Source organism: Pseudopipra pipra, chromosome 6 (genome assembly GCF_036250125.1).
Source record: "Pseudopipra pipra isolate bDixPip1 chromosome 6, bDixPip1.hap1, whole genome shotgun sequence".
NCBI lineage: Eukaryota > Metazoa > Chordata > Aves > Passeriformes > Pipridae > Pseudopipra > Pseudopipra pipra.
Genome location: NC_087554.1, coordinates 4,765,561 through 4,791,022, shown reverse-complemented (window position 1 = coordinate 4,791,022; position 25,462 = coordinate 4,765,561). Strand labels below are relative to the sequence as shown.

The window sequence follows — 25,462 nt, the reverse complement described above, 5'->3', positions numbered from 1 at the left end:
CAGCTTTTCCAGCAGTTGAAATGGGTCCTAAATGAAACATAATACAACAAATAACAAAATGATGAGTTTTATCAGAAGGACAAGGACTGCAAATGTATATTATTACCTTTTAAGAGAATTTCCTGCATATATTGCTACTTCTGCATTTTGATAACGCAGCTGGGGAGAGATTATATTAAACAAATAAATTTCCCTTCTGTGTTGTATATTGATTGTAGTGAATTAGATTAAATCTCCATGAACAGCTATTTCGAGCTGGGCCCACATTGTTCTGGTTTTGAGGGCTTGGTTAGAGTCAGTTGCTGCAAAAATACCATTTTGACAGCACACCTAGTACAGACGAGGGAGCTGAACTGATTAATATGTTCAGAGTTATTTCAGCAAAATGACTGACGTGGGCAACTGACAACCCAATCCCAGCTTCCACCTGCAGGAATAGCTGGAAAGGACCACCTGAGAAGCAGCTGGAGCCTGTCTTTTTCCAGCAGGGCAAGACCAAAAGCTCAGGGGTGCAGAGCTGCCCAAGTGTCCCCGTCTCTGCCGGGGTTTGTACATCCAAGTTGCTTGGAGACAGTTGCTGTGATACAAGTCAACTGGAGCTGTAAAATAGCACTACGGGCACAGATTTGTTACACTCTGTCAAGAGGAGATCTTGTACTAAGTGACTGCTCAGGGCTCTCTCTCCTCACTCTTGAAGATTCAGAGGTTTAGGCATTTAGGAGGGAACGATTCACCAAGTTTTCTTTCTTACTGATGCCATTTTTTGATCCATATTTAATACCAAAGTAAACCTTCTGAAAGTGTGCTGATTATTTCTTGGTGTTGAATTCTGCTCACGATATTTTTCCAGAGGTTACATGAAAAAATATGGAAGTTGTCATTATACAGAACAAGAGAAACATTTCATGTGCTTGCACAATAAATAAAAGACATATTTTATAAATTAGCAGCTGTATTTTGTTCTTGCTCAATATTAGGATATATAAAATACATTTTTCTCTCTTATGAATATGAATCTATGCCATGTGTCAGAGCTACCTGATGTGAAACATGAAGAATTTAATTTACTGCCACTCTTTCTACCCCTAACAGTTGGTAGCCTTGGTCTGACATGTTTCGCATGGATGTATTTTAAGTCAACCATGAAATAGGGCCACAAACATTTACTGAACAGAAATCAGAAATAAAATTTTAAGTGACCTTGATTTTTGTACAGAAAGTTGGAAAACAGATGGATCTTGGCTGGCTAGCCATTCAAATTTCACACTCACAGCTCACAATTCAGTTACCTTAAAATCATAGAGTGGCTGAGGCTGGAATGGATCTCTGGAGGTATCTGGCCCATCCTCCTACTCAAGCAGAGCCATCCAAAAGCAGCTTTTGAATATTCCTAAGGATGGAGACTTCCCTGACCTGCTGGCAATACTTTGCCTAATGCAGCCCATGTAACCATTTGCCTAAGCTCCACTACAAGGGCTCATGTTCAACTTGGGATCCACCAGGACCCCCAAGTCCTTGGCAAACCTGCTTTCCAGCTGGTCAGCCCCCAGCATGTCCTTGTGCCTGGGATGATTCCTTTCCAGGCACACTTCCCTTTGACATAGTCAACAATGGCATCTACTGCTCTTTTAGTCAACCATGGTAAGCTCCAAATGCTTTACTGTCTTTGAATTATGTCTAAGATGCAATCTGATGAATTTTGTGCAGATTTAACAGCACCATTCAGAGAACACAGACCTGAAAAGCTTCACTTCTTTTCCCTGTATTTTGAAAACAGTCCATTTATCTCTCCCCTTTATTTCTTACCCTTTGAGATAATTTTTTCTGACTACTCAATATCCTGGTTTACAAGTACATCTTTCTGAATGTCCAAATCTAGGCTGAAAGTGTCAGTGTAGTTATCTATAAAACCACCGATTTTTTCCAAACACATGATTTCCCATTACAGAATCATAGAATAATTAAAGGTAGAAAAGGCCTCCAAGGTCATCAAGTCCAATGTTCGACTGAATATCACCATGCCCACTAAACCATATAATGAAGGGTTAAATTTCATATTTTTAATCACTTTTCTAGCAATTCTAATGGCAATTTACGGCATTAAAATTCTGGCAATTTATGGCATTAGCACCAGCTCTCCAGCTATGGAAACAAACTTCCCAGTTCAGTTCTCAGGGTTATTTCTACAACTCTAAGACAGACCAGCAATGCATTTGCTGTGTTCCATTCCTTTGCTATCAAGGCAGAGCAACAAATACTACTTCTGTTTAGAGATTTCCTATGTGAGTTACCCTTGGAATATCACCTTGTCATGATGATTTGTTGCTGTTCATTTTGTCAGTCAGTTATGAGACCTTTCTATGGTGTCTATGAAGCCAGACATTGCTCTTCAGGGTAGGCTTATGCTTAAATTGATCTAATAGTGAACTGTGCAGTCAGCAGGCTTTCCAGGTGGCTCTGGATGGTTCTGAATCACTAATCCTATGGGGTTTATTTATTTCCCTTTTCAGCTGGGCCCACAAATTGCCACTTGGGGATGGCAGCACTAAGCTGAGGAGGAAGGTGGGACCCTGCACCTCAGGACAGCAATAGACCAACAGGCCAGACCACAACTGACTACAGGAAAATGCAAAATTGCACTACTCGTCCTTAATTTTCAGTATGCTGAGGAAGAAGATATATCCCAAGGTCCTCCATAGTTACCACTACGACTAAGAACCCACTGAGGTTTTCATCTATAACATTCTCTTTCAACAGTGCTGCCTATTAAAGGTTCATCATCCTCCAGGTCTGCTGACCTCTGGCAGACCTTCCTATTTCTGGTGCATTTGAAAGAAAAAAACATCTATTGTCAGATTTTATGCCTTTGGCTAGTTCTTCCTCAAGATCTATTTTGGTGAGCCATACTACAGTTTTAACTCTGCAGGGTTCAAAGTCTTTTCTCCTTTGTTCATATCTGCAATTTTGAACCAAGACTTCCTAATTCTAAATTAAGACATTTAGAAGCCATTTAACTACACTGTCTCTTCTGGTGGCTGCACTCCTAATAGATGAAAAAAAAACAAAACAAGAAAGAAAGGGAAAAATGGACAGGTAACTTTTGTTCTGTAAGGTGTTTCTAAGGCAGGCCAGCCTATATAGAAGGATGCTAAATTTCCAGTTTCAAAGCAAATAAAAATACTTGAACACCTGAAAAGTAATGTTTAGCTTAACTCAGAAGAAAGTTTTAATTTTGCAAATCAGATATTACTCGGAAATTGTTTAATTTTTCACCCTTAATCTTACTGTAGCAAGGGTTTGTCTACCATATGCAGTATTAATCCTTCTCTAGAGCCATCAACCTACATAAAGTGTATCCAGAAAGATCCTTGGGCATCAAACCATGACAATTTTTGAGAGCTCTCAGGAGCTGACCTACATCTCTCACTAAACTGATGAAACAGGCATTTCTCTGTGAACACAATTCTTTGCAGAAATATTTCATTGTTTTCTAGTTTCTTCACCACCCTTCTGTAGACCAGAGACCACTAAGTCCTCCTAAAACTGATGGCATGGAACGGCCAAGTTTCTTTTCAGACCAAGCAAACCAGACCCCATCCAGAGAAATTTATCCAAAACACCACTGATGGAATTAGAATATTTTAGTGACAGACTGAGTCACAAATACACGATTCCCAACCGTTCATTTATTAGGTCATATAACAGTGAAAGAATTTGATCATAACATTATAACACAGCTGCTTTATTTCAGATGTGGAAGGAGTCCAAGTATTTGATAATTATGCTGCTTCAATTAGAGAGCTGGTGAAGTGGTATTGTTTGCTCCCAGGCAGGAAGCCCAGGGAAGCTCATTAACAAGCCTGAGGATGGGAAGGTCTGTTGAGCTGACACGAACCAGGCGATGGGAGGTGGCAGCAAGTCAACAACAAGGACATTCCTCTCCTACACTGAACACACTTAACAGCAGCTAAGTATAAAATCTACATCTTCAAGAGGTGGGGAAGGAAGTCACAAGAGGAGGAAGGCTGTTGGATGTAATAACAGGGCACTTATCTAAGCAGAGAAGAGCAACAAAGTTGTCTGGGTCTATGTAGAGATCTCAAATAATCCTAGAATCATAGAATGGTTTGGGTTGGAAGAGACCTTAAGGATCATCGAGTTCCAGCCCCCCTGCCATGGGTGAGGACACCTTCCACTAGACCAGGTGGAATCTCTGATGAAGATTCTCATAAAAGTGGCAAAGCTGATTAGCAGATCAGCAGTGTCAGTAAAATAAACATTTGCGGTCTTCTGTTTATTTCCCTGGAAATTCAACCCCATGTGCTTTTTTTTTTCTGTGCTGATTTCCCTGTATTAGAAAAGAACAGTTTATTCATCTATTATCTGCTCTGCCTTTATCAAAATAAAGTTGTCTTATCCCCAAGGCAGTGGTGTGCTGTCAATAGTTTAATAAAGTTAATATACTCATAACTCAACCATCCCCAGCCACCAGCTCTCAGTATAGGATTAGCGTCCTCTGATGATCTGGAAATCACTCCATGCAGAAGTTAGGAAGCATTAGGTTTTGGCTCAGCCAAGTAAAAGCCTTACACTGTTGTATGATATTGCTACTGCAAACCTTTCACTTGTAGAAGACAGACAAGACTGGAGAAAGGTTGTCAGCATTAACCACCGTCGTTGCCATTCATGTTTGACCTTGGCAGGGAAGCAGAACAGGGGAAAACAAAGAATCACACATTATCTCTTCAAACTGCTGGGAAAAAATGTCAGTAGGAGAATCATATCATCTTCCTTTTTTACCCTCTCACCTCCTGAGAAAGCTTATCCATATCCAGGTCTGTATTTAGGCTTCCTAAGATTCCTTCATTGATACATTTTGAGGGGCACAGAGGAGGAGAAGGGTGAGCAGGGGAGGCTCTGCTCCACAAAATCCTAATCATGGCTGGCTAAGATACAAAAGGGTTAATATTATTATTTCCCATCACTTGCATTAGTCAGAAAACTCCTGGCAGGCTGCCAGAGCTGCCATAAAACATGAACAGCCTGAAGAGATGGATACATATGGTGGCTGAGGCAGCTCCATCCAGCTCATACTACCACTGGTATTAGTAATGCTTAGGGAAAAGGGATCTATCTGGACCACATGTCTCCGGGAACCCTGAATGCCTGGAAAACGTGACAGCACTTCCAGGGAGTTGGAATATCATTTTGCAATACCTCTAAGTACTGCTGGGTTCTGAAGGTAATTCTAGGGATGAGCTAAGGTGCACCAATTTGGGTATCTCTGCTTGAACCACAGGGTTACCTCATAGCAACTGATAGAGGAGTCAGACAGTAACTGTGGCATTAACATTAAGGTGACAGGACATGGGAGGATATAAGGAGAGTGTGGAATCTGCAGATAACAATCAATGAAATACAATCAAAAATCCTTCAAAAGTGAGGAATTTAGAAAACCAAAATGATTTTTTAAAGATTGGTCAGGATTCCCAGATGTTAGGAATTGCTGGATTTATGCTGTTTTCCACATACAAACAATAAGTTACAAGCGTTACTCACATATTTTACTGTTGATGATCTCTGAGTGATTCAGTGCCTTGATATAAAGACATAAATCTGGCAACTTTCAAATGTTTAATTTTTCAAAACATGTCCTGCCATCGGCTTCCCACTACTATTTATGTGGAAACACATGGACTGGATTTATCCAGTTCAACTTACATGCCTGCCTGAATTGTCTCCTAAGTATTTGCATCCCCAGCCTGGGACAACCAGATCTAACCCAGCTGTGGTTTGGAGTCATTAAGAAAGAAATCATATCTACAAAGCCATAGTTTTAACTTCTGAATAAAAAATTACTATTTTATTTTGACTTGGATAGTCTTTATTCCTTCTTTAAGTAATTGCTATGCATTTTCTACGTTGCAAAGTAGGTTTAGTAAACACCACACTTTAAATTAGTTTCTCTAATTTTATGTCTAAGCATAACCTTCTTCTTTCAACCAGCTCTAATATCCTAAAATCCCAACAGAGCTATTCAGTAAAGCTGTTAACTTGCAAATACAAAGCTGATCCTCAGATTGATATCTTGAAGCTTTATTCTGCATCACAAAATACCTCACAGTCTGTTAAACCACTGGGTCAAAATGTCTCAGTACACTGACAGAAAAAACCAAATTGTAATCACTTTTTTTCAGTTTTCTTGTTTTCTCCCTATCTCTTTCAACTTTTGTGATTACATATATAAGGGTTTTCTTTCCTGACTTTTTTCTCTCATGAGCACAAGACTGACAAAAGAAAAGTATGCTGGAATTACATTTTATCTATTTTTGGTGATTCTGCCTTTCTGAGAATTTGTCCACTACTTGGAGAATCTTACTTGAAGTAAGTGTGAAATACTCCAAGTTTAACTTATCAAAGATGAGTAGAGGGCAGTAAGACATCACTGTAAACCTTGTAAATACAGATTATATACACTGAAAGCATCAAATAAAATCACACACTTCTTGTGCTAGAAACAAACAGGGCTTGTAGAGACCAGGAGGATCCTTTGGGATTTGTTTATTGAGCCTACCTTAAGTTTGCATAAACACATAAAACATACAAGTCTGTAGGTGATGTAGACTAAAAATCCCATTTTATATTTAAGATATGAAAGAGCAGACAGGCAGGAACTTTCCCATACCTACAGAGAAAGCTGGGATTTGAAGTTGGCTCCTCCAAGATCCAGCCTCCAGGAGAGCCCAGTGGGACAAGACTTTATAAAATCATGTGTGAGAGAAGATAAACCTTCAAAGCAGCTCACTCTGTTTGCAACAACTAGAAAACCATATGCAATTTTTCCACAATTACAGAGTAAACTTTGTTGTGAGACAGTTCTCTGGAAGCACAGGAGAGACCAGTAACCAAAGTGGATCAAAACTAATTAAAATAATAATTCAAAAGAGACATTTCTTCCAAAGATATTATTACAGAACAATAACTAAGTTGCTGTGCAGACATGGCGTATTTTATTGAAGGCAGTATTTCTCTATTCAGAACCCTCTGGACTGGAAACCAACATCAGAAGGAGGGGGGAAAAAGTTTTCTGATCTATAGAAAATGATGGAATTTAAATATTAGAAGGAAAAAAAAAAAACCAACCCAAAACCTAAGACCGAAAGCAAAAAAAGCAACAAACTACTGATATTTTTTGATTAAGACCTTCTGAGGACAAAAATGCCAGATAACTGTCAAACAAAATATGAGGAATTAGCCAATAATACAAACAGACTCAACAAGTATGTCTGAAAAAAATTAAGCTTCCTACTGAGACGTTGCTCAGTGGCAACACAGTTTGGCACCAGGTTTAGTACTGTTTATATGATGTATTTCTCCCTATTGCCAGAGCCCAACAAAAACCAGATTTAACTAAAGATAATGATGAGATTTTAATGAAATGTTGAGAACCATGTATCTATGTTGTCCCTTCCTACACAGATTAATAACAAAAATGTTTAAAGAGGAAAGGTTTTATTTTCAACTATTATTTTTCTAAGATAATGACAGAAAATATCTCTGGATTTAAAAATAGTGAAAAAATCATGAACACTTGAAGTATAAGTAAGCAAGAATTAGAAGTTTACTACCTGGGTATTTCTAGTATCTTCCTTTATGTAGTTTTCTATACTTTTCTCCAGTGAATAAACAGCATTTTCTAAAATGTGAATTTGCACAATCCTGTCAATTTGAAAGTTAATGCTTAGAATGGGATCACACATCTCCCAAAAACTGCCATTATGTCACTGATCTGATGTTTATTATGAGTAACTGTGTTGAAAACTTCCTGGGTGGATAATTGCCTGGCAGCAGCATTTTTGCATAAGATCATAACTAAAAAAAAATTAGAAATAAATAGTTTTTACATCTTACTACATCAAAAGGTCCTTAGAAAAAAAATATGTAAATAGGATTAATGACATTCATTTGTACATTAAAAGCAGCAAAACAGAGAATAGAAAATGACTTGAAATATCAAATGTTTTTTAATATTCAGAGAGTCAAGCTGAAGCTTCACTCCTAATCTGGCAATTAGACATGGGTTAGTATGCAAATGAAGGAGGAATTTCATTTATTACAAGTTCCTCTGTAATGTCAGGAAGGTGACAATATTCCTGTTTGAAAAATGTATTCTTGATGAGTTTTACAAGAGTGTCATATATTGTGACATTCACATTTTTATGTTCCAAACACTTCCTGTTAAACACAAGAATTTATCAACTAAACCCTGCAGAGATAGAAAAACCTGTCCATACAACCTTTCTATTCCAGTGATAAACAACATTAACATTAATAGCATTAATAACATTCATCACATTAATCGATCCTAATCTATACAAAATGAATCTAGCTTTTGTTTTGCATCATTTGCTACCAGACGGGACAAAGTCATATCTCTTTAACTTTAGAGCTGCCAAAGAGAAGCAATATTTTTCAATACTGAGGTTCTCATACCTTTACAGGTGGAACAAGACTCATCTAGAAAAAAAACGCTCAATCCAAACCTTCAGGAGACCCAACAGGACATGTTCAAGCATCCAGTTTTGGGTCCACACCATAAGAAAAAAACAAGAGGGACTGAACTCCGAACAGCACTTCTGAAAAGGTTTGCATGGGATACAGAGAGGAAACAGAAAAATTGCAGAAAAATGAGGAAGAACTGCAGAAAATGAGAAAAAAAAGCAAAAAAAAAAAAAAAAAAGAGAATTGGGAATAAATATCCCTAGTCTTTGAGTCTTGGATAATAGGTGCCTACATAATTTCCAGCTCTGAAGAAAACCACTTTGTTAGGTGTATACTCGTTTTCTATTAAAGATCTCAAAACTATTCTAAAAACGCACAGGGAATAATGGGAGCCAAATAGCAAAACACATCTTCTATTCAATTTCCAATCTATGTGCTTTTGTCCAAGCCAGCTCCATAATAGCTACTGTCAATAAAGCATATTTATATACAAAAATAACAAGAAACTTCAAGAAAATGATTACAATAAATGTTTTGTTGGTCATTTGAAAAGAGTTCTCTCTTTAATTTAGCAGTGAAAGTGAGTCATAATCACCTTCAGTGTAAATAAATACACCAAATGCAGGTAACAACTTACAAGTCTGTCAACAATGACTGTTGCCCCTCATAAATCTATCTAACACTGAAAAGCCAAGTTACAGATTGAGTCCATTCTAAAAAAAATTTTGAAGAACAGTTTTGAAAGAAAGAATGGCAATAAAAATACCAGGGAAGTTCACATTGTGAAATAAGAAAGGATTATTGAACTTTGCTGCTTATATTTCTTTTCAATAAAATACAACATCATTAAGGCAGGACTTTGGTATCTGACTCATAAACCCAGCTTTGGGGAGTACAAAGCCTGAGCTTCGCACATTTCCTCACCTATTTCAGCAAGGTTACAACTGTAAATAAACTCTTTTTTTTTATGTACTTACACACTTTTAAATTTTCTCTTCATCAGCAAATAAAGACACATTACCTACTTTTAGGCTATCACCCTCTTTACCTAATCTTGAAAAACTCCATTAAATCTTCCATGGTCAATTTTCAGTGCTCTGATCAACAAAACTTTCAGAGACCTTAAAGTTCAACCCCATCCAGACCCCAAAACAGAAAAGGTGCCACTTGCCATGAAGACCGCACAGAAATTCCTGTTTTGAAAACTGACATGAAAAACTCTCACCAAGAACAAATATTTTTGTAACAAGTGAAAACTTTGTACCACGAGATGAGGAGAACTAGAAATCTGGCTCCCCAAGTTATTGCCAGAACATATGAAGCAAAATGAAATAGTGACAAAGGATTATTATTCTCCATTGTTAATATACAAGAGTCTCTGCAAAGATTCATATCAGTGTCACATTAGGATATAAAATGTTATTTCTGATCTAATTGATTTGAAGTATATTTCAATTTGCTTATTAGATAAATTGGATGAGTCCTACAGTCACAAGCCACAGGGAATGCTTTGTAGAGGAACAAAACAAGGCAGGGATTCCTTGGGAAGTCTTCTGCCATGACCTTCTCCCTCACCTCCTGCATAGTTGCACCACAATTTTTGGAGAAGCACAGCAGCTCTGGGTGGGATGATCACCCATTTATTGGGATCAACCTCCAACACTGAACATTCCCATGTATCACCATCAGCAAGCTTTTCATGACATCATTTGTCAAACTATATTGCCTTGTATGTTCATTTTTGGATCACTTCTATTTTCTCCCATAGAATACAGACCCTTATACTATTCATACATACTTTAAAGTGTAAGGTCCCATATTAAACTGAGAGGCAGGGCAGAAGTTTGTGATTTTTTTCTTTTATCTACAGTCAGAGAAGGAGGAGAAAAGGAACAGGGAAGGAAGCCTTCTGCTTTTTAAAGTAATTAATGGATTAAATCTGAACCCGCTCTTCTATAGAGGACACATGCTAGAAACTGAATACAAAAGAAATAATTAAAGGAATACAGAGCTTCTGCTAGATCAGATCCAAAAGTTCAGAATTTCCTTAAGTCAAGTGTTTCTGCAGCTCCTGTCACCCACACAAAAGCAGTCGGGAGCCTGTTCTGTGTACTAACATAAAGTGATTTATTTAACCCCTCTAAAACACTGAAAAGAGCTTAGGAACCTCATTCCACAGAACAGGTTAAAAGATTATGATTTTCAGGAAAACTTATGAAGAAAAATAAATGAATACACTACATGTCAAGTTATAGAGTTTTCATTTGCTTTTCTGCATAGGGAGATGATAGCAAATATATATTTGCCTAGTTAGGGATCATGAGTGAAGCTATTTCTTCAGAAAACCTGAATTTTTGGGTGGGGAGGAACAGGTAGGAAGAGAAGGGAAGTTTACTGCTCATGAAGCATGTGATTATCAGATGTTAATCATCTTCCTTTTAACCTCTGCACAGACTTGTGGTTCATGAAATACAATCAGCAGGTGAACTGAGCATTTCAGCATCACACAACTTGATTGCCAGTCTCAGAATAAGAGAAAGAAAACTGTCAATAAATAAATAAATAAATAAACCATAATATACCTCATTGTAATATTTCTCCTGCTAAGATGCTTTCACCTACTCAAAAACAAAAGGGGCAAAAAGAAAGAAAAGAAAAATGCCAGGTTTATAGATCAGTTCTGCTGCAGTCTTCAACAATAGGAATTTGTCACCTCATTCTCCACCATTTAAAACAATTCATCTGCTTTCCTTCACCTCCAGTTTTGCAATTAAAAGAAATTGCATTTTCTCCCCTAAAATACCAGGCACAAGCACTGTTTTTCATATAGCTCCATTCCAGCAACCAGGTTTCCATAGTATCAAGAGGCTAAAAAAAGCTAACAGGCTTCGGAGAAATTAATTTTAATCCAATGTCTCCTGGTAATCGGCAAACCATACTGCAAAAAGGCAGTTATTTATTTGGGGTGTTAGTTTTAATACCTAATCTCAACACCTAAGTGCTAAAAATTGAAGAGATGGATTATTCTTGTATTACTTGAACAGAGGACTGAGAGATTTCTGCGTGAGGGAAGACCATCCATGGCTGTGCTTTCTGTGAAACACTGGATGGCCAAGATGGCTGGATGCCACTGGATGGCTTCTAGGTGGCCAAGAACTGGCTATTTATACTAAGCAGCTTATCCAAATATAAGCGTTTGTATATCTTCATAAAAATTTTCTATTTTTGGAGGGGTTTGTAGCAGGAAGTCAGGGAAATAGTGGTTTTCATATTCACTACAAGTCAGAAAACTCCCTATGGATAGCTCCACACTCCACACACAGTCCCAGAAGCTTTGGCAGAATCCCTCAGAATAGAAAGGCTAGGAAATTCTCTTAAAATGCTGTGGTATTTAGGTCCAAGTGCCTTAAAACTGAAAACAGAGAACTGAATGGGCACAGCTAATTCTGACTGTTGCTGCCATTATCAACACAATTCCTTCCAAATCCTCCTCTCAAAGAAGCACAAAAATCAGTTCTCAGTTTCAGTTACTTGTTAAATTTCTGGGAATCAGATAAATATCACTATTTTCTCTTGCACCTTGGGACACAAGCCCAATATACACCTCATATAGAATCAAGGCTAATGATTGCCAGTTTTGCTCACAGCCTGGAAAGCAAAGTGTTTTAGTTTTTGTCTTCTCTTCAATCTTATTTTCAAGCACGTTATTTGCTTTTGCATGAATAACTGAGCTCTTCTAAGAAGCAAATTATTTTTTGTCTACCCATTTCCATCTATGTTGAAAAGATAACAGTCTTATTAATGCATTTTTAGAATAAACCAGGATTTGTTCATCCTTTTTACGATCACACTGAGCACATTTGGAATACCATCACTTCCCACAGGTTAGAGGCGGTATGTAAGGAACAGATAAAAAGAACAATCAAAATTAATTATGTGTAGTGTTTTTCTGAAGATCCAAAGGCCCAACAATTTCATTCAGGTGCCACCATCCACTAAAAACATAAATTAGGACAAAAACCCCAAATAAACCCAAACTTTCACTCACTGAGCTTAAGTGGAAAGAAAAGCAAAGAAAGTAAAATACTTCTCCATCAAGTGAAAAATTAATCCACTTCGTCAAACTGTGCAGATACATCAAACTTTTCAACACTTGTACCACAGCTGCTCTTTTTCCAAGACCCCACTGTCGCAACTCTCCAGTACATCTGCAGTTACACTTAAGCAGAAGAATTCCAAAAGCAAAACAGGAAGAAAGTTTTCTTCGGACTCCAACAGCTTGTGCTTAATAAACATCATTTGCAGATGACACCAAGAGGATGAGGAGTTAACAGAAATAAGCTTTTTCCTCTAATGCTTGGTTAAATCAAACTATGTGTCAATTAAATATACAGATTTAGAAATAATAGTGGCCAGAATAGGTGTGTATATAATATATATAAAATCCTAGAATGGTTTGAGTTGGAAGGGACCTTAAAGACCATCCAGTTCCAACCCCCTTATGGGCAGGGACTCATATATATAAATATATATATATATGCTCAAACACTGCAGTACTACTGCAGCTTTGGCAAATGTCTCCTCATTAAAAAGATGCAAGAATCCTGTTTGTATAGCTGAACCAAAACCTGGACTAGATGCTGTCTAGGAACAGAACAGCTCTGAGGCTGGCTGTTCTGCCAAAGGGGAGGCAGGAGCAGCAGCCAAGTTGGCACCAAAAAATCCCTAATGTAAGACAGGACCTTACTCTTCTTGTCCACCAAAAGGCCTAAATGTGAGAGGCAAACACAGCACAGGAATATGTAAGAATAATGTTGGGTTTGCTCTATTCCTCCTACACACAATACTAGGGAGGCTCTTCCTAAGTCCTGCATGGAGCTGGGATCCACACTTCCAGGAGGGTATGAGCAAACTTTCAGTTGCAATGTGATAATCTCTGTTATTAAAAAGACACCAACAAAGCTTCCCTTTATTTCCAAGAGAGAAAAAAATTCATGGTCCCCATGAGGGTCAAAAAAGAAATAATTTAGATTTCTATCTGGTGGTAGAAGCCAGCAAAGTTCACATGAGAAATAAGAGAAAACTAAGCCACTGGGTAATTACTGAAGATTATGGAGGATGGGAAGGTTTCTCTGTTGCTAAAAGGATTTAAATCAGAAACACATGGCTTTGTAAAACCACTAATTCACCAAGCCACTGAATACCAATGTAAGGCATAACAATGCTGTGCTTGCCAAAAATATTCATAATCGCTATAGTCTAAGCTGCAACAATAAAGTTAAAAGTTTGCTTTCCAGATCAGATTTGAAGTTTGCATGAAGAGCTGGAATAAAACAAACACGTGACCTACTGCTAAATATTAAAGTTACTTGTGTGTGTAAATTGTTAAAATATTTCAGATATTTTAAATGTCTCCCTAAATGTTTATTGCTCTTTTTTACATATAGTCAGAAGATAGATATCTTTAATACAATGATAAAATAATGCTGTCTGCAATAAAATGGCTATTTTTCACCTATCACTACTTGAAGAAAAGTTTGTACTAGTAAATTGTATAAGCTCTTGAGGTTAAAAAAATACAGGCAATTATATTACTTTGCATGTTTTACTATAAGTACCAACCAAAGACTTCTGCAGCAAAACGATGAAATTTCTTCTATTACCATCTCTGTTTTTGATCTTCAAATTAAACCTTGAATTTTGTCTTTTGATTTCTTAAATGAATAATTCACCGGTTTTGTCTAGTTTACATTTTAACTGGAATGTAAATAAGCAGCCATGCTATTCCAAAGACAATAACATTTCCATTTATCTGGAAAAATAAGAGATTTTATGGCACAATAATGCAAATTTCAATGCCTCATTTAGAGAACAAAAGTGTTATTTTGGTTAAATATTGCAGCATTAACTGTGCTTTCTGAGTATTATTATAACATTATTGTTTGTATGAGATATGCTCATGAAATAAAAACACATCAAATCATGCAACACCTGCAAAACAGCTGCACACTCATGAGTACAACAACAGCAAATAGTTAATAACCCACTGGGTTTTAATTTAGAAAGACAGTCTACATCCTACCACACTAAAAACCCCCCAAAAACTATTCTTGAGTTAAAAGAGGTCTTACAGTTTAATGGATTTCTTTATTCAAAGAGAGTTAGCTTGTGTATGTCAGCAAAGCAAATCTCCAAAGAAAACACATCCCCAACTCAGAGAATTCCTGAAGTCATGTTTCAAGGCAGAACTCTCTGAACATTTACAAACCTGAACAGGTGTAGTGTAGAAATCCAGTCACTGATGAACTACCAATGACTTACAAAGACTTTGGAATTAATGACAGTTGTAGGTTTTTAAATCCCTTTCTAATGGAAACTTATTAGGTTGGATAGCACTTGCTCTAATATGTTGCTTTACTTTTATTTGTCTTTTTAATTTGGCAGATATCAAGATTCAAGAAAACATCAACTAAAATAGTGAAAAATAACAAATAGGGTTATAACAGCCAAATCACAACCATCCTCTTTTTCTGATTGCTTATCAAAGCTAAGAAAAAAGTGACATGGATTGGCATCCATTGAATTGCTCATGAAAATCCATATCTAATCACAGTTGTCTCTGCCTCAGTCTTTCAGCTCTAAAAGTAGTCATGCACTTTTCCAGTCCATTTGATCTGTGCTCATCCAGGAAAGCGACTACACACTTCACAATTTTTATCACAAAATCAAGACTGGGTTTAAAGGAAAGAGAAAAACCGTATACAGTCAAAAATTTCCATGAAAACTCTGTGAACACTGTTTCCAAAGGCAAGTGCAACATTAATGTCTGAAGTCTCATGCTAAAATTAATTGTACAAGTTGGACAGATCAGTATTAAAGTATTTAATACAGAAAACCTGTAAACTTGATAAAAATTCAGTCATAGGATATCATTCCAGCCTTGTTCCAGCTAATACCCACTCCATTTACCTTTTCTTCCTTTTCTGTATAGATCTTTTATTTGTTCTGCTCAACATGCATCAACTCCAACACTGAACTATCACTATGCTTTGTAGCTGATTTTGAAGTTTTACTCCCTTCAGAAGATTCCAGACCAGAACTACACATGAAGAAATGATGCCAACCCTCCTGATCTCTCCTGCTTCCAAAGAAAGGATTTATCTTCCTGTCAAACCTGCCTTTCCAGAGTGAGGCTCCTCTTATCTCCATGACCCCAAGCCACTGAACCTCCTCAAGCAGGAGTGAAACATCTGCTCTCCCTCACACTTTGCCCCCTGCCAAAGTGGACTCTCCCTTCTCTGAAGCCTGTTCCTTGCTGCAAGCGTTATAAATGGGACTAATTAGGATCCTAGTTGCCCATTAACTCTTTTATTATCCATGTGACATTTATGATGAATGCGTTATATTACTTACAAATGGCTGAGTTGGCACTTACACACGGCAGCATAAACTTTAGAGTCAGGGGAGAAATCATTTAGCACTAAGATAGACTAACTGCACCATGTAAATTGAAATCTTCTGGGTTCAACATAAGAAATAAAGGAGTTTGGCATTCCTAGAAGTGCAGGTGGACCAGTCACTTATACTTCAGCATCAATATCTTTTGCATCACTGTAAATACCTTCAAAGATGGCTTTCTCTCACAGCCAGTACCGTGCACTGCACGTTGTCGTAAAATAGAAAAAAATCCTGCCTTTCTCCAACACAAAAGTCTTCTGCAACAGCAAAGTCGTAATTTCTCAGGATTAGCATTTCCTCATAATAAGTTGCAAAATTCAGACAGTAATAACCCCGATGAACATAAATTACACAGAAATGGATTTGATTTGCATGTAATAATGGCTTCTTTTGGAATTAATTACAGATATGCTGGAGTATGGATTAACGTCCTGATTCAGCAATGGATGGGCATGTTTAACTGCTCTTCTATGCTAAGGCTAGGAGTAAATTGTCTAGACAATTAATATCATTCTTCCCTCATTTGCCAAAAAAGCAGTAAAGCTTTGTGCAGAACGAGTTCTTGCATCCCTTCAGAGATCTTAAAAAAATCCATAGGCATAGTTGTCATTCTGTAATGCTCTCCATTAAATTGCACATTATTCACCATCAAATCTATCTGTGAAATCTGCCAATAGAGACTACGCATACTTCCTAAAAGCCTACAAGAAATCAACTTCTAAAAATAAAGCCCTGTTTAAAAAGCCCCACCTAACATCAATAATGATAGTATTGAAAGGATCCTTGCCTAGAGAACACAACAGTACAATTTTTAAGCTGGTCTTTAACGGTTTACTAAATGCTTATTCTTAAGTAAACAAACAGTAAGGGAAATGTACTTTGAAGGCAGAGATAAAAAAGCACATCTATTTACTTTAGGAGCCTGCAAAGCCCATTCTTTCACTGCTCCACTGTGAAGAAGTGGTGCAACTATTTAAATTCAATCACCATGGGATTTCAAGGCACACAACAAAAAAAAAATCTGCATATTATACTCTCTCCCCAGTGGAAAGAGCGGCTCTGCAGAAATAAATGTAGCACCAGCAAATACTTTCCCAATATAGATATGTGATGGAAGGAGGAAGCATAAAATAAAACTAAATCAATAGATCTTACAGACAAGACTTGATCAATCCATCCCAAAAGATCTATTTTCAGTACCCACTTGAACAGAATCATAGCATCCCTTGGCTGGTCATGAAAAGGTTGCGGAGGGGAAGAGGAAGAAAATCCCAAATCATTATTTTGATGCAAACTGCCCAGTAACACACAAAAGGAGAACCAACTATTTAACCAAAACCTAAAATACTGACCAAAAATCCTCCAAAATATCAAATGTGGAGGTACTGTTGGTATGAATGGAGTATTTAAATATACTCCTTTTTATAAGGCAATTTATACTGCAATAACATCCATTGCTTCTTTTCTGTATTTACAGTGCACTGTTAGAACAATTCAATTTCAAGCCAAAGTAATTTGCTTTATTCTCCATGGTTACTAAACAGCACTAGACCTCAGATATTTCTGATTGCAGAAAAAGTCATTAATTTCGGTTACTCTCTAAAAATACTTAGAAGAAAACAGAACTGATAGCCTACAGTAAATATTGAAATGAATCTAAATATCTTAATTAAAAGAATAAACCCTCCCAAATATCTCTGAGTGTATTCCCGAAGAAAAAAAAAGAACAAGCAGAAAATTCCCAGCCAAGCTGACCATTGCTCTCTGTAACTGCTTTCCTAAATGCTGCCTGAGGTTTTTAAATAGATCAAGTGAAGCACATTACTAGTGTTAGTCCATAGAACTTCCTGCTCAGAAGCATCACACACTTTTTCCAAAGTCAATTCTGCAGTGGGAACATCCCTATTTCCCCAACAGAACACTGAGAATCAAATTTCAGGATCTCCTACCTCGATCAAAAAGTCTCCAGTTCTCAGGCCAGCTTGCCATGCTACTCCCCCTTCATCCACAGATTCCAAGTACTGCAAAGCAGGAAAGGCTGGAGTTGGGGTGAATTCTTCAATTGGTGTGTCAGCTTTAAAAATAAATACCACATTAAAAAAAGAAAGTTATGGAGTGCTTGCAAATACCACTTGACTACAGGCCTATTATTGGCCATTCAAATTTAGGGTTAAAAAATGGTGGGTGCTGAAAGTAAGAGGATCCCAGAGGAGATCAGGATGTGGGGACAGAGTGAAATCTCTCTGCAATAGCAATCCACAGGTCTTCAATTCAGAGGGGAAAACACATGCTTCTTTACTGACTCAAACCAGATCAAGGTGTATGAGGCAATAGCTGGATCCTGAGTATTCCAGGATATTCAGTATTAGTTCAAGTAACCCTTTTGTGCGCCTGGCAAAATGCTTGGAACTGGCAACATCCAACTAGAAATGAATTATGTACTGTAGCCAGAGGAGAGCTCATGGCCAAACTGGGGGAGGTGATGGGTGGGGTGGGAAAGGATGTCAAAGATTAAACAGAATTATTCCTTCTCCACATAGATGTGTGTAACAAAGAAGAGACCAAAATTAATCACTTTTTAGGAAAAGAGGCACAGCTGGCCCTGTAACAACTCTCCCTCTCCCTGTGTCACGTACACAGACAAGCAGGAAAGTCCTTGGGTCTTTCACCTGAGGTGCCTTCCCTGCTCCAGAGAAAATCTGGAGAGAATTGCTGGGCTTACCCAGAGGGACTAACCTCTGCTCAAAGCACAGATAACTCCCACCAGCGCTCAGGGAAAAGGTCGTGCTGTTGCCTTTCCTATTTACAACTCTAAAAATTTTATTTAGCTAAGCCTAGAAAAGCTTTTACAACCCTGATAATCTATGGTGGCCGTGCTTTAGGGGTGGGGAACAGGGAGAGCAGAAACCATGTCCCAAGAATGAAGACATGGAACAATTTTCATGCTCAAGCAAGGCAAGGGAGAACCCATGTAAAATGAGGGGGAGCAAGAGATGGGACATACCATCATACATATCTCTTTTAAATATAAAAGGAGCAAACTGCACTGAAAGTTAAAAAGCAGAGCATTAAATAGAATGCCTTTTTTAACTCTTAAGAATGCCATTATTATAGATTTTAGGCTACAGGAAAGTACCATGCAGTTTAACATATGAACAGCTTTAAAAATGAGCACACTACAGGCCATGCAACATACGTGCAGCTTCTGAAGATATAAAAAAAGATCATATTTTCATACTAAAACTGCACCAATGTCACCTTGCAGAAGATCCACACCTAATTTAAAGAAAACATCACTCTCTTGTCTATTCCTACTCACAGACCTATTTAAATACACTGACATATGAAATAAAGAAGCAGGTTTTATAAGGAAAGCAGGTTTCCCATAGTTAGGTAAACTGCATGACAAAACAGGTTAATGACAAAATATCACATACAGCAGCACAATAAAAATACAAAACTTTCTCTCCCCCAAACGATTATACAGTGTTTCTCCTATGTAAAAATGCAAACTGCTTCAAACAGAAGCCACTAAAATCCATCTGAGTAGTATAGCATACAGAGAATCCTGTTGTCTAGCAACCAAGTGCACCAAGAATAATTCCTGCTTATATTCCAAGATGTATAAATTTCTTCATGCCACTGCACATCACACACACACACACACACACACACAGAATCACATACCTTTTGCCCCTCTGAGCACAAATCCAAATCCTTCATTGTCTTTTTTCTGCAGGACCACTGCCTTTTCTTCTATTATGCAGTCACTGTAGAGAGAATTCCGAGGATAGCGACCATTATTACATCCCTTCATCACCACTGTAGTAGCTGCTCCTCCAGTGTGCAGGTTCATCATCATCACAGCCCGTTAATCAAATAATATTGCAGTAACCGAGCATGGGAAAATACAGAACAAATAGCAGCGAGGGGAAGACAAAGACCGAGCTTGATGATAAAAGAGAACATGACAAAGCAACTTAAAAGGAATAAAAAAGGCAGAGAGGAAAAAGAAAGAAGAAGAAATCATGCATGGTGGTTTGTATTCTATATGAATGACTGGATGAACATGTGATCATGTAATCTGTGGGCTAGCTAGGACTCTAAAAGGAAAAAAAGTAAGTGAACTGAACGACAGTATCATTAATAAACTCCTCAATCGTGGATGTACCAGATGCATCTTCTAGTGAAGCCAAAATGAAACCAACCAGAAGAAAAATGAGGCAGCATTTTAAATTTAAAGATAATAAATTATGATTTTCTATTAGCTAACTAAAAGGCACAAATATATTCTGAAAGCTATGCCTTGCATCAAAAGCCCTTTTTCAATCCTATTGAATGTTGCATGCTGCAAGAATCCCACATGATCATCTGACAGCCTACAATGCTAACAACGTGCAGCTGCCTTGGCGTCATCAAGCACAAATTTCCACAGCATCAAGAATCTGCATAATTTGAAATAGTAACAAGGCATGCACAAGCAGGAAAAACACATTTCTAAGGAATATTTCCTCTCCTCTGATAAACAACTAATATCATAAAACAAGGAGATGGTGTAAAGGACTATTTATGTAAGCAGTGTTCCCTTAAAGAGAAAGTAGCCTTAGGAATCTTGCTGTCATTGGCTGACATAAAAGTAGATGGTAGATGAAGAAAATGCATAAAATACACATTAAAATGGGACCTTTCAAATACAGTGAATGATCTGTAAAAGCCCTACATTAGTACCTTTCATTAAATAAGAGGTTACTAAAAATAATCTCCAAGCAAAAAAGGCAGAAAAAAAATTTTGAAAGCTCTTTTAGGTATAAAATCATTGCACAGCACAAGTTGTATGACATTTTTAGCAATAAAGGCAGTGTCAGGGGTTAAGTTCATGGATTGTAAGCACTGCAAGCCATGCTGCTTTAAAATACCTACAGAACTATTTCAGGTACAAAGAAGTATAAGCAAGTTTTCTTTTCTTAATTTTTTACCACTCAACCCCTGCTACCACTGGTCTCATACAGAATCCAGTCTCTAAAGCAGATCATGCAACAAAAGACCAGATCTGCTTCAGAGCCATTAATAATCCCAGAGGGGAGGAGGAAACTAAATAAAGAAAAATTGGTGTGACCTTTTTATTTAAAGCTCTGAACAAAGAGAAGGATGATGATATCAGGACACCAATGGACAGCCTCCAAACTCCAGATTTTTCATGTGTCATAGACTATTGTTTTGGTGACTTTCCAACTCTGAGGGATGAAATTTCACACTACTGCTAAAGCAATGATGTAAGTATGGCTTCCAAATCACAGAATATTTAACACCACACAAGAATTAAAACTACTACAATGGTGACTTTGTGAGCAAGAGATGATCTCCGTAAGTACCAACAGCTCTTGCACACTGTCTCTCAACCTACTCTGTATCATTGAGACATTACCTTTTCTAACAATGAATACCCCTGCTACGGAAAGAAAATGCCCGTTTATTGAGGAAGCCAAACACACTCCTCTTCAGGGATATCAAGGTGGGATGGAACATGCAACTCTCAGAGCCCATAGTGGAGCACCAAAGTTCTCCATCACCATCCTGATGTTATAAAAGCTCATGGATCCTGCCAGTGTATTGGCTTATTTCCTTCATTCCACCACTCCCATTTTCCAGATGGGGCTCTGTCTTCATCCCCTGAAGAGCCAACAGCAAAACTGGCTCCAGCCTTTTTCTTAACACTCAGTCAAATTAATAGAACCATTTCCTTCAAGTTTCCTTGTAACCAATCAATGGCTTAATAGAGGTTAGAAGGCAGATGAGAACCTGATCACAGCAAGGGTTCAAAGAACACCTCTCCCCTACCCAAGTCCCACTCTCCCCTCAATTCATTAAGACACAGAATTAAAAGCTTATCAGCCCAGTGCCTCCACAAACCTTGCTCTGATTCTTTCATCTTTTGTCTGTTGACAAAACCAAACAAATCCATAATATCATTCCTTAAGAAGCTGAAGGCTGAAGTTGCAAAAACAGTGCTCAGAAAACTTGAGATCAATTCCCCTGATCAATATTAGGCTTCTACAACTAAAACAACAGGCATCTTAAGGTCCTTCCACACTTGGCTAATGAAATAAATGGGCATTTTCAAGTAATATTCAGATTAAAAGTATAAAAAACACCTATGATTTTCTTTTCAGTACAGCACATTTATTGCATAAACTACCCAGTTTAATACTTCAATTTAGATATATAAAGTGAGAATACTAAACTCCCAAAATTTTACAAAGTTTTGAGTTTTACATGCAATGGGGAGGGAAGAGGAAAGAGAAGCACAACATGATTCTTGGTAAGATAACACACAAACTGATCTCTATTTTTGACAAATATAGCTTACTAATATAGGGTATCAGTCATGTACTACATAATGAAAACAACATCACAACCTGTAAAGTAAAAATATAGGTTTGAAAAAATCAGATGTGTAGCCATTTTTCCTTATTTGTGTACTAGGAGAAGGGGATCTACAATAATCTTATGGCAGGAGCAGTTAAAACTTTTTAAAGCAATACCAGAAAGCAAATTGATTCTCCACACACCCCCTGGTGCTGCAGAGTGAAGAACCAGCAGCGGAAAAAGGATGGAAAACCAATAAGCACATAAAAGTAAACTGAGCTTGCAACTTCCACACCCCTTCTCCCAGCAAACTCACTTTGAATTCCCAAGAGAAGGGGGCAGAAGAGGGGGAAATTTTAACCCCTGGCTGTTTGCAAAGTGCTTTTTGTTTGCTTTGCCATGAGAATTTTATTGTCTCAGAGTCAGGGTGGATCCCTCCACTCAAGGTCTGCTCACAGTCTACCTTGTCTTGGCAGGCAAAGTGGTGCCGAATGTGAAAGTAGGTCAAAATTTCTCACCATGAGCCTTCTTGGCAGCAGTTCTTTGATCATGAAGGTGTTGTAAATACTTAGCAGCAGAATTCAAACAAGGTAGAGCTACCAGTGACAAATGAAGGTGACATTACATCAGAAGCCTGTTCAGAGGGCTCAGCTCAAGCAAGAAGAAGAGGCATTTCTCCCCAGATGCTTTCAGTGCTCTGCACAGCTCTACATGAGGCTGAACAGTCCCTGCTGCTTGTGATATGCCAAATTTTAATAGGTAAAATCCTTAAAATCCATTTCTGTCCCATCTCAAACCAAAATTAAACAGTCTCCATTTCAGAGTCGAGTTCTCAGAATATTACCAGTTCCATATTATAGTAATAAAATGAGTAATTTTAAAATCAGTAGCTCATTACTTAAATAGGGCATGCACTACTTTGACTTTGGGCTCTGTGAGACCAAGATTCATTGTATACAAAGTTAAATGCAAAAGACATCCTACCAAGTGCAGAATATTTTTGCATGAAGCACAATCATAAAAACTTGAGGTCAAAAAACCCCAATCAATCTAAATCTTTGCTTCATTCAAACAGTAAATACTAGAAAATATACTTGTTCGTCAGTTCATGTAGCTTCTTTAACAATTTAAGAATCGTGCAGAGCTGTTACTATTTCCATAATTTTACAGTCTTGCCAATGGAGAAAGGGAAATACAGAGATTTACCCATGGTCAGACACGAGTTTTGAACTCAGCACTGTTACATTCAACATAACAACCATCGTTTGTGTAGGCTTTTCAAAACAGCAAGGATTTCTGCTGACAGCCCATTAGGATGATATTTGAGGAAGGAAGTAGAAATGTCAGGTCCTTCATAAAGATCTGCATGAAGAAAATAAAGGTTGAAGCACAGGTTCCTGATGGAGGCAAACCCATGAAACCCAGCTTCCCTTTTCTCATCTACAGTAACTACACCCTCTCCTAAAGCATGACTTATTCCACAAGTTAAAATACTAAATTACAGAGATGGAAACTACCAGGACTACAGGATGTATTTAGGTAAGTTTGTATCAAGTATATCATTGCTGATTTCAATCTGAAAAACAGCACGTAGAGTACACTCCACTGAAAATTATCATAATTATCTGGAAACAAAGTGGCTATTTGGGATATTGTCAATCTCTCCCTAAGGCAGAGAAAAAATGAATTTAAAAAGGAATTATTTTCCTGATTCTCGGCAATCATGTATCTCCTAGAAACATAATCTAAGTGGAACCTTTTCAGCTTCAACAAACTGGACCTCAGCCTTCCAAGGCAGGAGTTATTTGACAGTTCACAAAAGAAAGTCAAATAATCACAGTTACAACTGAGTGAATAGACGCCTCAGCCCACAGCCCCTTCAGTCACATGGCCTGCTCTACCTCAAATGAGAAGTTACTCTCTCCAAGATCACTTCTTTCAGTTGGCCAAGTAAATCTAAATCTCTTCATTAGCTCATTTTCATGCCCTCTCCTCAGCACTCTTGCAATTGCAATCTTTTTGAAAGATCTGCTGAATTCGCAGCTACATCTTAGAACAATCAAATACCCTGCCCGGTGTGATAAAATGATATCTAAATCATTCCACAAATTTATATGCAGTGTCTAAATGCAGTCAGACTAATTCCTTTCAGGCTAAGACAGCCACTTTATGGTGGTTATGTTCAAATCCATAAAAGGGAATTTGGGAAATCTGTTCAAGATGAAGAGCTCTTTTCTGCATATTCTGACAGTCAATCCGTGTTAAAGGCACATCAAAAATATTCTCTCCAAGTATTTCCCTTTTTTTTTTGCAAGTTATGTGACCTGGCACCATATAAAATAGAAATTATGTCTACAGAGTATCTTACTTTTAAGATATAGCAAACTTCCAGTGGGAAAACATTTGCTGTTATTTCTGGAAGGGGTCAACATTACTATTTATAGTCATCTACTCTAATGACTTCAGGAAAAATTGGCTAATCCTAGTAATTAAGGCCTTCAAGATTAATGAAGGCTCTGTACATGATTGCTCAAGTTTCCCAGGCATTGATCATCCATCCATGGGTCTCACAGAAGAGCCTCCACAGCTCTGGTGTAACATGCACTGCAGTAATCACTTGCTCAAGAGGTTTAAGCTACACCAGTGTCTGTGGTTCTGTGCATAGCAAATATGAAAACACACAGACTTGTCCCTACCCAACCCACTGAGAACCCAAACAGAAACACTGAGAAGTGGCCAACCATATATTCAAATTCACAGGAACCTGTAATATGTTCACAGAATCACAGAGGTTTGGGTTGGAAGGGAATTTAAAGATCATTTCATTCCAACCTCCCTGCCATGAACAAAGAACATGTTGCTGTCACGTGCAGAGATCAATCCTAATTTCAGTCATGTAATGACAGAAATTAGGATTGTTCCTTTAGAACAAATATTTATCTGGAAGTTTATAGCAAGATATGTTTGGGAGGAAGAAAGTATTTTCAAATAGATGGTTAAGTACCTCAACATTATACTCAGGGAAGAAGCAACCCATCATTACAATAGAAATACTGGGCAACAGTAAACTTTAAATTGATAAATTCCTTACTAGGTAGCTGAAGATAGAAGCTCAAGGAGTATAATGATGGTACAA

General features: G+C 37.7%; 1 protein-coding gene across 6 annotated transcripts in view; it reads right to left on the bottom strand.

The window, feature by feature from the left end:
- SHANK2 (SH3 and multiple ankyrin repeat domains 2) overlaps positions 1-25,462 on the bottom strand; it is a 335,607-nt gene that overhangs the window by 112,338 nt on the left and 197,807 nt on the right. For all 6 annotated transcript variants that reach the window (XM_064657129.1, XM_064657130.1, XM_064657132.1 and 3 more), the window contains 2 exons: positions 19,648-19,730; positions 17,910-18,034 (listed from right to left, as the gene is read on the bottom strand). In XM_064657129.1, coding sequence (XP_064513199.1) covers positions 17,910-18,034; positions 19,648-19,730 — 208 coding nt within the window. The remainder of the gene's footprint in view (positions 1-17,909; positions 18,035-19,647; positions 19,731-25,462) is intronic.